The 13,034-nt window shown below is 44.4% G+C and overlaps 1 protein-coding gene across 1 annotated transcript in view; it reads right to left on the bottom strand.

Annotated features, from left to right (window-relative positions):
* The window catches only part of Stab2 (stabilin 2), a 143,538-nt gene that overhangs the window by 42,085 nt on the left and 88,419 nt on the right, over positions 1-13,034 (bottom strand). The window contains exons 37-44 of the mRNA XM_013019092.1: positions 12,240-12,316; positions 10,617-10,742; positions 8,980-9,053; positions 7,828-7,899; positions 6,346-6,465; positions 4,156-4,203; positions 2,092-2,175; positions 809-955 (exon numbers count right to left, since the gene is read on the bottom strand). Of these exons, the coding sequence (XP_012874546.1) occupies positions 809-955; positions 2,092-2,175; positions 4,156-4,203; positions 6,346-6,465; positions 7,828-7,899; positions 8,980-9,053; positions 10,617-10,742; positions 12,240-12,316 (748 nt within the window). The remainder of the gene's footprint in view (positions 1-808; positions 956-2,091; positions 2,176-4,155; positions 4,204-6,345; positions 6,466-7,827; positions 7,900-8,979; positions 9,054-10,616; positions 10,743-12,239; positions 12,317-13,034) is intronic.

The raw sequence follows: 13,034 nt of genomic DNA, 5'->3' as shown, positions 1-13,034 counted from the left end.
GCTTATGTGGTGCTGAGGAATTGAACCCAGGGCCTCAGGCATGCAAGGCAAGCGTTCTACCACTGAGCCACCTTCCCAGCCCCATGAGTAGCTGGGTTTACAGACATGCACCATCATACATGTGGATTTTCTAATATTTTTCCCAGGCTGGCCTCAAACTCAAAAACTTCCTACTATCTGCCTCTTGAATAGCTGGGATTATAGGTGTGCACACTCTTTTTTTAATGTTTTTATTGTGAAAGTACTGTACAGAGGGGTTACAGTTACATGAGCAAGGTAATGTGCACACTTCTTCTTAATGTGTGTTGTGCACGCTTTTCTCCCTTTGCCTATTTTGAGCTGACCTGCCTCTGAGATTGAATTCCAATTCAACAATTTGCCTGTGGTGTGGCCTTAGACAAGTTACTTCATCTCACTAAGCTCAATTTTCTTAATTGGAAAATGAGGATAATAATAGTGTTTATTTCATGGGGCTATTTTGAGGCATGAGTCAGAATGTGTAAGATATTAGAATAGTTGCATAAAGAAATTACTCAACTTATACAATATGTAATATATATAATATATACATTATAATATAGTATATATTATATAAGCATATAATATATAGACATAACATAAATAATGTATATTATATAAGTATAATATATAAACATATAAATATATAAGTAATATATTGTATAAATAATAAATATTATATAACTACATATATAAATATATCTATAGTTATTATTAACTCACTGCTCCGATGAAAAGGAGGAGAGAGAGGACTAAGGAAGTACGATCTTCTTGAGGTCACTGCTCTTACCTGAGAGACAGAGATGCTAAGCAGCTCTCCTTGAAGAGAAGTAACATGCGAGATGGATTTCAGATTTTCCAGGAGTAGCTGTTGGCAGGCAACCATGTGATACCGAAGAATCTGGGGTATCACTCCCTGTTGGTTCCAGTCCGCGAGCTGTAATACATATAGGGGTTTGGGGGCAGGTGCTTTTTGCTCCAATCTTCTCTCCTCTCCTCCCCTCCATTTTCTCTCTGCTCTCTTCCCAGTCAGGTTCCAGGAGGTGGGCATCAGGCCTGGCTTGTATCAGGGGCTCAGGGAGAAGCCATTCAGGCAAAGGGTCAGGTGGTCCTGGTTCCTTGAGTTTCCGTTGTCGGATCTCAGTGCGGAAGAGATGTGGTTCCTCTGATCCAGCTCCATGACAGTGGTCCAGGGACCCCCCCCCCCAGCCCTACACCAGCTTCCTTAAAGGAAGACTTGTCTTGAGAATCATGTAGCAAAAGACTGTATAGCATGTCTCCTTCTTGGATGAGGTGACAGGATCACTTGACGTATCTCCACTTGGAATCCCCAGCACAAACACTATTGATCATAAAGTCAGTGTAATAGAAACCCACAAACTTCTCAGATCCAGGATGGCTCCTTTGTAGCTTTAAAGCCATTACCCAGTGTCAATGATTTTGGGGTTTCTGCTTTGCTGGTGTGCAAACTGTACTTGTGAGGGGCAGTATGTGCAGTAGGTAAGAACAAACCCTTGCTAAGACACCTGTTGTCCTGTAACTTTGGGAAGTTGTTTCCTCCACTGTCCTCCACTGTGGAATGGGGGTAATAGTAGCCCTCAACTCACAGATTTGATGTGAGGACTGAATGATTCATCTAGGCCAGGCCCCCAGAATTGTGCCTGGCACACCCACTAAATGTTAGCAATCATGATTATTTATGCTAATGAAGCAGGTGAACAGTAAAGGTTCTGCCACGTCTGGCAAGACAAGAGCCTATTTGCCATCCATCTATCATCCATCCATCCATCCATCCATTATCTATTTTTTTTTCTTGTTTGGTCTATGGGAAGTTTGGATTGCTTAAGACTTGCTGATCTTTTCCAATTTCCTGCTATGTTTAAGGCATCCCCTTTAGAAGTTCTCCAGTCAGTGTTAAGTCCACCAAATGTTGCCCTTGATAGAGGTCCCTGTGCTGACAGGCAGCTGCTTCTATCATTGCTCATCCCATATCTTCTATCCAAAATCATCATCATTACTGGTTCCAGGGTGAGATTCCCAAGCTTTCCTATATGTTCCCAGCCTTATGCTTACCCGGGGCTCCTCACTGAAGGAATAAGATGAAGGTGCAAAAACTGTGAAGGGACCCGGCCCAGCCAGTTCTCGGACAGCATGCACCTGCATTGGGGTGTGGGGGAGGGGAGGGGAGCCACACATCACTCATTGCACAGAGAGGTGGGGCAGAGAATTCTTTTCCTTGTACAGACATAGGCAGGGCTCAGAGGCATGTCAGTCAGCACAAAGAGGATGAGGAGGCCTGGGTCTGTCTTGGATCCAAATTAAACTCAAATCCTCTGCCATGAAAATCATATTTGTTATTTCTCAGTTACAAAACTAACACTCATTTGTTGCATTAAAATTTGGAAAGTAACAACACAAAAATGAAAATTATGAGTAATCCTATCATCCAGCCAGCCAGAGGTGGCTATTATCTTTAAATAAATAAATATTAAATATATAGATAATTTATATATACACAAAGAAACTTTCATTGCCCCAGGCAGACAAGAAACATTACATATGTGTAATCTATTTCTATATATTTCTATACAGTTTATATATATATATATATATATATATATATATATATATATATATATATTTGGTTCAGGTACTGTGACTTGAACTGAGGGTCTTGTCTGCTTTGGCTTTCTTGTTCAAAGCTGGTGCCTTGCCGCTTGAGCCATGCCTCCATGTTTGGCTTTTTGTTGCTTAACTGGAGATAAGAGTCTCATGGATTTGTCTTTCTAGGCTGGTTTTGAAACACAGTCCTCAGATCTCAGCTTTCTGAGTAGCTAAGATTACAAGCATGAGTCACTAGTGCCTAGCTTCTTCATTTTTTATACAACTGGGACAATCGTACAAACAGAAAAAATGAAGATGGTTCACTTAACTGTTACCACTGACGAGATGTTAAGACCATATGGTTACTATGGTTACCTCTTCTAGCTCTTTATGATTTTATCCTTTAAATTTTTAATAGTTTATTCATCAACACATCTGAGATTTATCTGGATATATGAAGTACAGAAAATCATAATTTGTGTGTTTCGACTCAAATGTTAACCAGTTGCCCCAGTGATGTTTCTTGTCTTCCTGGGTGATAAGTTTCTCTGCATCTAGCCATTTATCACTACATAGTGGGATGGGTTCTGAGACATGTGTTGTTAGGTGATTTTTGTCATTGTGTGAACATCATAGTGTGAACTTACACAGGAGGGAGAGGTCCAGCCTACTGCTTATGTGAACTATATGGTCTAGCCTCTGGCTTCCAGGCTACAAACTTGAAGAGCTGTTGACTGTAGGCAACTGTCATACAATGGTTAATATTTATGAATCCTGTTATATTGGAACATAGAGGAAGTCTGGTAAAATGTAATAAAAATATTAAGAAATGGTCTATTGAATAGACTTCAAGCTCCATAACTGGAGCTTGAAGGGTCAGAAGTTGCTCTGGGTGAGTAGGGAGAGTTGGGAGGGAATGTGACATAGAATTTACAAACCTTAGGCTACACTAAATTGAAAAAAAACAAAAACCCCTTTTCCTCAATAATAACCTTAGCTTTACTTTTAACTTTATACACTTTAACCTTCTTAAATTTTTGTTTCTTTTTATAATAACGTTTAGCTTACAATATAAACATGTGCAGCTCTAAGTTTTTTTTTTTTTTTGCTGGTCGTGGGGTATGAACTCTGGGCCTGGGTGCTGTCCCTCAGCTCTTCAGCTCAAGGCTAGCACTTTACCACTTGAGCCACAGTGCCACTTCCAGCTTTTTCTGCTTATGTGGTGCTGAAGAATTGAACCCAGGGCTTCATGCATGTGAGGCAAGCACTCTACCACTGAGCCACCTTCCCAGCCCCTTATATTGTTCTTTTGCAGGGAGAAATGGAGTTTGAACTCAGGGCCTCATGTTCTCTAGGCTGGTAGTGCTCTGCCCTTTTTATCTTAGTTAATTCTTGTGCTTTTGCCTGGCCTTTTTTAACTTCTTAAGTATTTTTGTCAAAAAAAAGGCACCAACATGACATTAGCATGGGTCTGCCCTCTTCTGTGTCTGGCCAAGACCCGACTTACAGCGCGGCAGACCCACACCTCCTTACCTGCAACTGGAAGAAATACTGGGATGTTTTCCAGTCCTTGGGAAGTTCCTGTAAACAAGGCAGTAGTTTTGCTTGAGCTGGTGCATGGCCTGGCAGACAGTGCAGGGACAGGCAGAACAATTCTAGCGCTGTCAGTGTCTGCTGTCCCGTCCTGTGCACTGGCATTGTGCGGCCACGGCTCCCTGATGGTGGTAGCTCCCCCCTCCCCCGATCCCGGGCTCTGGACTGACCGCTGATGGTCAGCATGGCCACACACACCCTGGCACCCCCATCTGCTTTATCAAAGGGAGGCTCAGCCGTTTCCAAAGCACCTGAGATTTAGGGCCATTGCAGAATGATGCTCAACTATGGACAAAACTATTTTGACTATAGTAAATGTTTTCAAACATCAGTTATAGGGTTTCGGCAAACTTGGTTCCTTATTTGTGGGCATATTTGATCAGCCAGATGTTCTGTCTAGTCCCTCTTTAAACCAACAACCATTTACTTTATAATAGGAAAATACCTGCAAGCATCTTACCACTACTATGTCCAGTATAGATAGGTCCCTGGGCAGCCACATAACATCCACTTACCCACCTCCCCACCACACCAGACACACACATATAACCACATTATGCACATACATCCCCCACCTCCATATCACAAACATACACATGAAGTCACACGGACAGCCACACACCACACACATCAAATACATGAACATATCACACACATCAAACACATGTATACATCATGCACGTATCTCTAACATGCAGCATATACACGTCATACACAGGCACACAATACACATGCATTACACACAAACATACATACCCCTATACCTCACACATGCCACACACACAACTATACACCCACTAAAACATACCATATACATAGCACACATCATATGCACACACACGCACACAACACTCACATTTCCCCATGTATAACATGTACATACACCAGACCACATGCTACACACATCTCTAACACATGCCACACGCATATACCATGCCACACACATCACACACACACCACACCTTGCACACCATGAACAGACAAAACCACATATACATATCATAAACCACACAACTAATACACATAAACATAATCCCCACATGCAATTACATATCACATACAAACTATGCACATCCCTCACACACTATACATGGATCACAAACACACATCACACATACACATCACATGCCTACACATATCACACACATCATAACATATATTCCTCAGCAATCCAAGCCGTAGCAATGCTTTGGTGCTGTTGCGTGCTCTGATCCTTTCTGTACCTCATTGTATTTCACTCTTAGGACAACCTAGCAGGGTGCCCACCATTATTTTCACTCACAGATTCAAAAAGAAACTCATAGCTGGGTGCTAGTGGCTCACACCTGTAATCCTAGCTACTAGGCTGAGATCTGAGGATTGTGGTTCAAAGCCAGCCTGGGCAGGGAAGTCCGTGAGACTTTTATCTCCAATTAACCACCAGAAAACCAGACATGTTACTGTGGCTCAAGAGGTACAGCACTTGCCTTGATCTGAAGAGGTCAGAGACAGTGCCCAGGCTCAGAGTTCAAGTCTCATGACTGACAAAAAAAAAAAAAAAGAAAAAAAGAAAAAAAAGAGACTCAAGCCGGGCGCTGGTGGCTCACGCCTGTAATCCTAGCTACTCAGGAGGCTGAGATCTGAGGATCACGGTTCAAAGCCAGCCGAGGCAGGAAAGTCCGTGAGACTCTTACCTCCAATAAACCACTAGAAAACTGGAAGTGGCGCTGTGGCTCAAGTGGTAGAGTGCTCACCTTGAGCTGAAGAACACAGGGACAGCAGCCAAGCCCAGAGTTCAAGCCCCACAACCAACAACAACAACAACAACAAAAAAGACAGACTCAGGATACTGAAATCTGAGGATCCAGTTCAAAGCCAGCCTGGGCAGGAAAGCTGGTAAGCCTCTCAGCTCCAGTTAACCACCAGAAAACTGGAAGAGGTACAGCATGTGGCTCAAAGTGTCAGACGGCTAGCCTTGAGCAAAAAAGCTCAAGGACAGAGCCCAGATCCTGAGTTCAAGCCCCGGGACTGGCAAAAACACCCCCTTTCCCGCCAAACAAAAACCCCTCCAATAACAGCAGTAAAATATACTCCTAGCATCTTTAGTGAGTTTTGCATTTGCCAAGCCCTTGCATGCCACGGTCGCGTTACCTTGTAGATGCTGCCTCTGCAGGTGATTCCATCCCCGGTGTAGTTCATCTTGCAGGTACACGTCCTCTCATCTCCCCCAGTGTGGTTACACACAGCAAATGGGCTGCAGCCACCATTGTTCTGGGAAAATGGCCAAGGGGTTGGGGACAGGGATCAGTCAGACCAGTTTTTGTGACAGCTTTGCCAAGATGTGTCAAATCATTTGTATTGGAACTTATTATTATTTTTCTTTTGAGGGGTAGGTGCAGAGTGCTTGCCTAGAACATACAAATCCCTGGGTCCCTTCCCAAGTGCAGTGGGGAAGGGAGGGAAAGAGCGGTGAGGGAGGGAAGATGAGAGGGAGAAAAGGAGGGAGGGAAGGAGGAGAGAGAAAGGGAGAGGAGGAGGTTCATGGAGAAAGATAGGCTACCAAGATGGATCCTTTCTTGTCCCACCTTGCTGATGACCTCATTTCAACCCAGAGGCCTGGACATTTTGGTTATCTCTCACCCCATTGACACTACCCCCAAGTTGTTCTGGATGCCCACCTTCTGATGACGTGGTCACTCTTTCTTGTGCTCACAGAGCCTTGTCTGAGCTTTCTGAAACTCACCCTTCTTACTAAGGTAGGTATGCAGGGGGCGGGGAGGGGAGGGGAGGGTATCTGTCTGGTATCTGTCTGCCTCCTGCAAGCATGGCTCACCCAGCCCCCAACTGAGCTTCCACACTGCAGTGTTTACATTCCTGCCATGTGATGCCATTTCCCAGTCACTGATGAGTTCCCAGAGCCCAGGACACTGCCTGGTAGGTTGTATGTGTCCACTGACTTGGTGTGGGTGACAATATGGCTTTCCCCCTAGCTTTACAGAAATGGTTTCTGTATTAAGGAAAAAAAAAACCTAACAACTTATTCAGAATAGACAGACACAGATACTGTCCAGCTAATTAATGGTTAAAAAAAAGCTGATGCTTCAGGCTATGATACATTAGAGACGTGGCTTCTCCGTCCACAACCTCTCAAGGAAAGAGGTCTCAAGAAGCAAACCATCCAAAGCCTTTAAGTCATATAAATCAGGGCTGGGAGCAAGCTAGGTTGTTGTCTGGCTTGATCACATATCCATTGCTTTACATTCTTATTGTTAAATGCGTTGAGGCTGGGCATGGCGATGCTCTTTTGTCCCCTCCGAATTCTGGTTTCTTTGCTTGGGCTCACAGAGCCCAAGATAAACATGTTGATTATTTGGCGCCTCATTGCTCTTTAGTGAGAAAGACAAGAGGAAGCGTTCAAGACGTATGTCTCATGCCCCTTTCTAAAGGTGGAGTAGCAGAGGCTGCCCTGTTTCTTTCCAACATGACAGTGGGCCACGAGAGAGAAATGAATCTCCTGGCCCAGAAGCTGCTTCAAGACATCTAGGGGTGGGGGGTGATCCCCTCACTGAAGCACCCCCTGGAGAGATGGGGGTAGGGGAGGGGTGGCTCTGAAGCCAGCCTGGGCATACTCACGAATAAGCAGACATTAATGTGTGTGCAGATCTTCCCGTCTCCCGTGTACTTTGGCAAGCAGTTACAGACAGCCTGTCCAGTAGTAGAAGCACAGGGATCATTTTACAGATGGGGTCACACTGGCTTAGTGGGCTGGCTGTGAGACTCAAGTTCTGTCAGGTTAATAGCAATGTCAGAGGAGACTGCATTGGCTCTTGGCCCTATCTAGACAGATAGGACAATCAGTTTTCTAATTCATACAGAATAGCCTCCCAGGTGGCAGCAGACCTACTAGAACTTGAACTCATCAGTGGGGCCATTCAGGGCCACAGAAGCAGATTTCCACTCATCCTCCTTCTTTATCTCTTCATTGTGGGCTTGAGTACCAGAGCTCTTATGGCTTTGCCCCACTCCAGGGGGTTACAGAAACATCTATCTATCTGTCTGTTTGTGATTTTCCCTGTGTGCACATGTGTACCTACATGGGCACAGACACACAATTCTTTAACACAAGCATTTCCCCCCTTACTTTTGGGTATTGTGAGCACTTGCTTGATCTTCCCAGAAAAGGACGTGACACCAAACCTCAACCATCTCCACAGGAGATGACTTCGCCACCCAATTTCAGCTGCATGGACGTTCTTGGCTGGCTGTTTTGTGTGTTCTCTAAGGGACCGAGCCCAGGGGAGGCAGAGTATAGGATTTTGGACACCTGTGTCTTTTCACCCCATCACCCTCATCCTCTGATGCTGGGGTCCTTTTATTTTTGCCATCTCCTCAAACTGGCTGTCCTGAAGGGCACTACATGACTCTGTTTGGTATGATTGGCAGAGGCCCGAAATAGGAGTGTCTGCTGTGATTTGCACAAGTCAGAGCCTTGAGCTAAGGAAAAGCAGGTGTGATTCTAGGCATGAGAGAACTGGAAGAAAAGAGGTCATTTCTAGGAAACTTCTAGGTGCTTCAGGGATCATCTGGTGTTCTCAGATGCCTACCTCTCCCACTGCAGGGAGGTGCCTTTCTGAGGGTCCTTTGTCCCCTCATTTGCCCTCATCCCCAAAGACTGGTCTCTTACACTTTCATCACATACTAAAGTATGTGTGGCCACAGCTGGGCAGAGGTCTGTTCTTAAGACCCAGGAGTTCCCTCCAGGACACTTAGGGAGGGGGAGCTTACCTGGTTGGGTCCCGTTTGCGTGCACTCTGCATTCTTGTCACAGCCACCATGGTTCTCTAAGCATGGGTTGATTTCTTTGAAACAAAAAGCCAACAGCTGTCACAGCATCAAACCTCGCTTCCAATCAAAGAGGGGTTCACTAGGGACCTGAGGTTACTTGGTTAGCTGGCCAACAGCAGCAGGTATTTGATACAGTGCAATTCTGTTTTCTAACAATTCAGAGGCCCAACTAACTCAATAAGGATGGTCTCTCTCTCTCTCTCTCTCACACACACACACACACACACACACACAAAATCCCAGCAGACATAGTCCATCTGCAGGCTCAAGTTGTCCCTTTGTGGAATGCACATGGGTGTTTGTAGACAGGACTTGAAGTAATGGAAGGTTGGAGTCCAATCTAAAAGTGAGTGACAGGAATGAAAATGATATCTCTACTTCTGTCTGTTTGTCTGTCTATCTGTGTGTGCATGCTTAGGATATTTTGATGAGAACCAAGACATTTCCTTGGAGTAAGGCCTCTCTGGCCACTGATGACACTAAATGCTATCCTCAGACTTAGGCTGGGTCCTGAACTGGAGGGAAAAAGCTGAAAAAATGTCCTTATTGAACAATTGACAAAATTAGAATATGAATAATACTGAGGGAAACTATTAGATCAATAATAAATTTACTAAAGTTGATAAATGTGCTATGGTCATGTGAGAAGCATCCCTTATTCTTGGGAAATGCATGCTTGATTTTTTTAGAAATAAATTGAATATGACACATACATATTTACTCCCAAATGACCAAGGGAAAATACATATAGTTAGGTTCAGCCTCCCAAATAGCTAGAATTACAGGTGTGAGCTACCAGTGTTTGACTTCACTATAATTCAAAAAAAAGTTTCCCACTTCTTTTTCCAAAATGATATTTGGACACTATACACTTTCATACTCTTATAGTCATTCATTTCCTTACATACATATAATATATATTTATAAATATATAAATATCTAATGTATATGTAAGTGAGGAAGATGGAGATATTATTCCATAAGTCAGGTTGAGTACAATGCTTCTTGGACAATGTCACCCCTTCCTTCATTCTCCCCCATTTTCCCTTCCCTTCCTTACCCACAAGTTGCATAGTTCATTTTTTACATAGTATACATGGAATACAATGACTGCATTTGTTCGTACTTTCTCCCAACATTCCTGTGTCCCCTTTTACCCCCCCATCCCATTCCCAAAATGTTTCCATTTCCTGGTATTCATTTTGATGAACAGAAATTTAATTGTTCAGAGATGTTATACCTTTGGATTGCTCCCCCAAGCCCTTATATCATTTCTATCTTGAAGGCTTCCTTGCCAATGTATGCTGAATTCTAGTTAAGAGACTCTGGTTAACAGTCTCTTGGATTTGTGTGTCTGGGCTGGCTTTGAAACGCAATTCTCGGGGCTGGGAAGGTGGCTCAGTGGTAGAGCGCTTGCCTTGCAACGCAATTCTCAGATCTCAGACTCCCAAGTAGCTAGGATTACAGGCACGAGTACCAGTATTAGACTCAGCTGTATATCTTAATAAGAACCAATACATGGCAGTCACTGTGCATGCTCTGACTCACACCATTCCCTGGGATGGATGGTCACTTACCAATGCACACGATGCCGTCACCTGTGTAGCCTGCCTTGCACACACATTCTCGGCTTCCTGGCATGGTCCTTTTGCAGAGAGCTTGGGCAGAACACCCTCCATTGCTGGTCTCACAGGCATTGATTGCTAGAGAAGGAAGGGACGAATCACAGAAGAAGAGGGAGACGGGAAAAAGAAATCAACTGATACTCTTGAACTTGGCTCAATGAGAAATGGAAGTTACTTCAGAACCTCTCCGGGAGGCACTGGAAAGGTCAATTCTGAAGAATAGAAGGCAACAAAAACACTGCACTTATTTGCCCATTTCAGCTGGGTTTTTAGTACTGCACAATTCCTGCTGCAAGGAACATGGTGAAACTGTAGATTCTTGGGCGAACCCCCCTGGTAAAATGGGCTAGGAGCAGATTGCTATAGTCCAGGACATGTGCTCAGGAAAAAACAATGATGCTGAGAGCTTCTGTTTTCCTAGCACTAAAAACTGGTGCTTTAGTTATGGAAGAATAATTGTTCAGGAAGTGGAAGTGTAGCTCAGATGGTAGAGTGCCAGCTTTGAGTGAAAAAGCTGAGTAAAAGAGCAGAGCCCTGAGTTCAAGCCCCAGTACAGAACACACCCACACCCACCCCCCCCACACCACATACACAGAGAATAATCACTCATATTTCTTAACACTTTCTAGGTATTAATGTGGGTTAGATCCTCCCACCCAATGAGGGCAGTTTACTTATCACCCCAACTTACAGATGACAATGTTCCAAAGAGCAGGCAGATGGCTTTCCTGAGGTGACACAGATCATATAAGAATTTAGATCTAAACCTGAGGCCTAATGATGAAGCTAGTGTACAAGAACTTGTTTATGTCAACAGCACTAAGTTTACATGTGAGCTAAAGAGGCTCAGAGCAGTTTAAAGACCCACAGAAAGCCTTAGGATGAGGGAGAGGAAACCCAGAGTTTAAACCATTTCCTGGTCCATTCTAGAGTCCTGATGACCGACCTAGATATGCTCTTGACCAGTCAGATCCTTACTTTGTGCTTGTGTGTGCATGTGTATATGTGCGCATGTGTGTGTGTGTGTGTGTGTGTGTGTGTGTGTATGCACGCGCATGCACATGTGCATGTGCACACAAGTACTGGGGCTTGAACTCAGAGCCTAGGCATGATCCTTTAGTTTTCTCTGTGCAAGGCTGGTGTTCAGTCTACCTCTTGAGCCACAGCTCTGCTTCCAGCTTTTTGGTGCTTAATTGGAGATAAGTCATACAGACTTTTCTGCCTGGGGTTGCCTCCTGATCCTCAGATTTTAGCCTCCCGAGTAGCTTGGATTTCAGGTGTGAGCCAATGGCACAAAATCCTTAGTTTTAAAAATCTGCCCCAGTGGGTTCTAGTTGCTCTCAAGGCTGTGAACCTCTGCTTAGAACACAATGCCATTGTCTGCTCATTCCAAAGGAACACACCCCATTCATGCACAGAGAGGTTCCTGTCCCTTTACACCACCTGCCTAGTGCAGGTCTCCATTAGTGGCTGGCACCAGCTGATTGGCTGAGGCCCTTTCAGGCTCAGCACCCACAGATGTCTGAGTCACCCTTACAAAGTCTTGGTGCCTCTTAGCAATTCCTTTTCGCTTGCCTGTGCAGATGGTGCCGTTGCCCTGGAATCCTGCTGCACATTTGCACGAGGCTGTGCCGTCCAGATTGAGAAGGCAGCTGCAAGGGAGAAAGGTGGATTGGTGATTTTGAAAAACACGAAAAACCCAACTCCCTGCTCTATTCGGTGACTGGCTGTAGCCTTTCATCCTAACTTGGGAGGAATGTTCAGAAAAGCTGTAGTCATTCATTTCACAAACTCCAGGGGGTGCACAAGTAGGGAAAAGCCCAGGAATGAAGAGGGCAGCTATTGGTCTTCAGGGAGCTGCCTATAGGCTCAGCTGAGTGGTGTGCTTAGGCCCTCCCTATTCAGCGACTCTAGAAAGCTGGTGTCTTTCATCTGAATAGAGAGGAAGGGCAGGTGGATATAGTCATTCTATTCAAAGTGCATATGTGAAAATGGAACCATAGAATTGAGGGTCTGGGTGGAATGGGGAAAGATGGGGGAAAAGGATGGAATGGGTGACATGGACCAAGTATGCATGGTATTTATAAACTAATTTGTGGAACTGGAACCCCTCTGCACAACTACTTCAAGATAATAAAAAATGAAAACAATCAGAAAGAAAATGGGTATCATTGTTATTTTCATTGAAGGATGAATAGCTGAGCCTCAGAAGGAGTAGAAAATGGGATCTGGGAAGGTGGCTCAGTGGTAAAGCGCTTGTCTTGCATGCATGAGGCCCTGGGTTCGATTCCTCAGCACCACATAAGCAAAAAGAAAAAAGCTGGAAGTGGCGCTGTGGCTGAAGTGGTAGAGCTCTAGCCTTGAGCTGAA

This window comes from Dipodomys ordii, unplaced genomic scaffold, assembly GCF_000151885.1.
Source record: "Dipodomys ordii isolate 6190 unplaced genomic scaffold, Dord_2.0 Scaffold3, whole genome shotgun sequence".
Classification (NCBI taxonomy): Eukaryota; Metazoa; Chordata; class Mammalia; order Rodentia; family Heteromyidae; genus Dipodomys; species Dipodomys ordii.
This window is presented reverse-complemented; position numbering and strand designations above follow the sequence as displayed.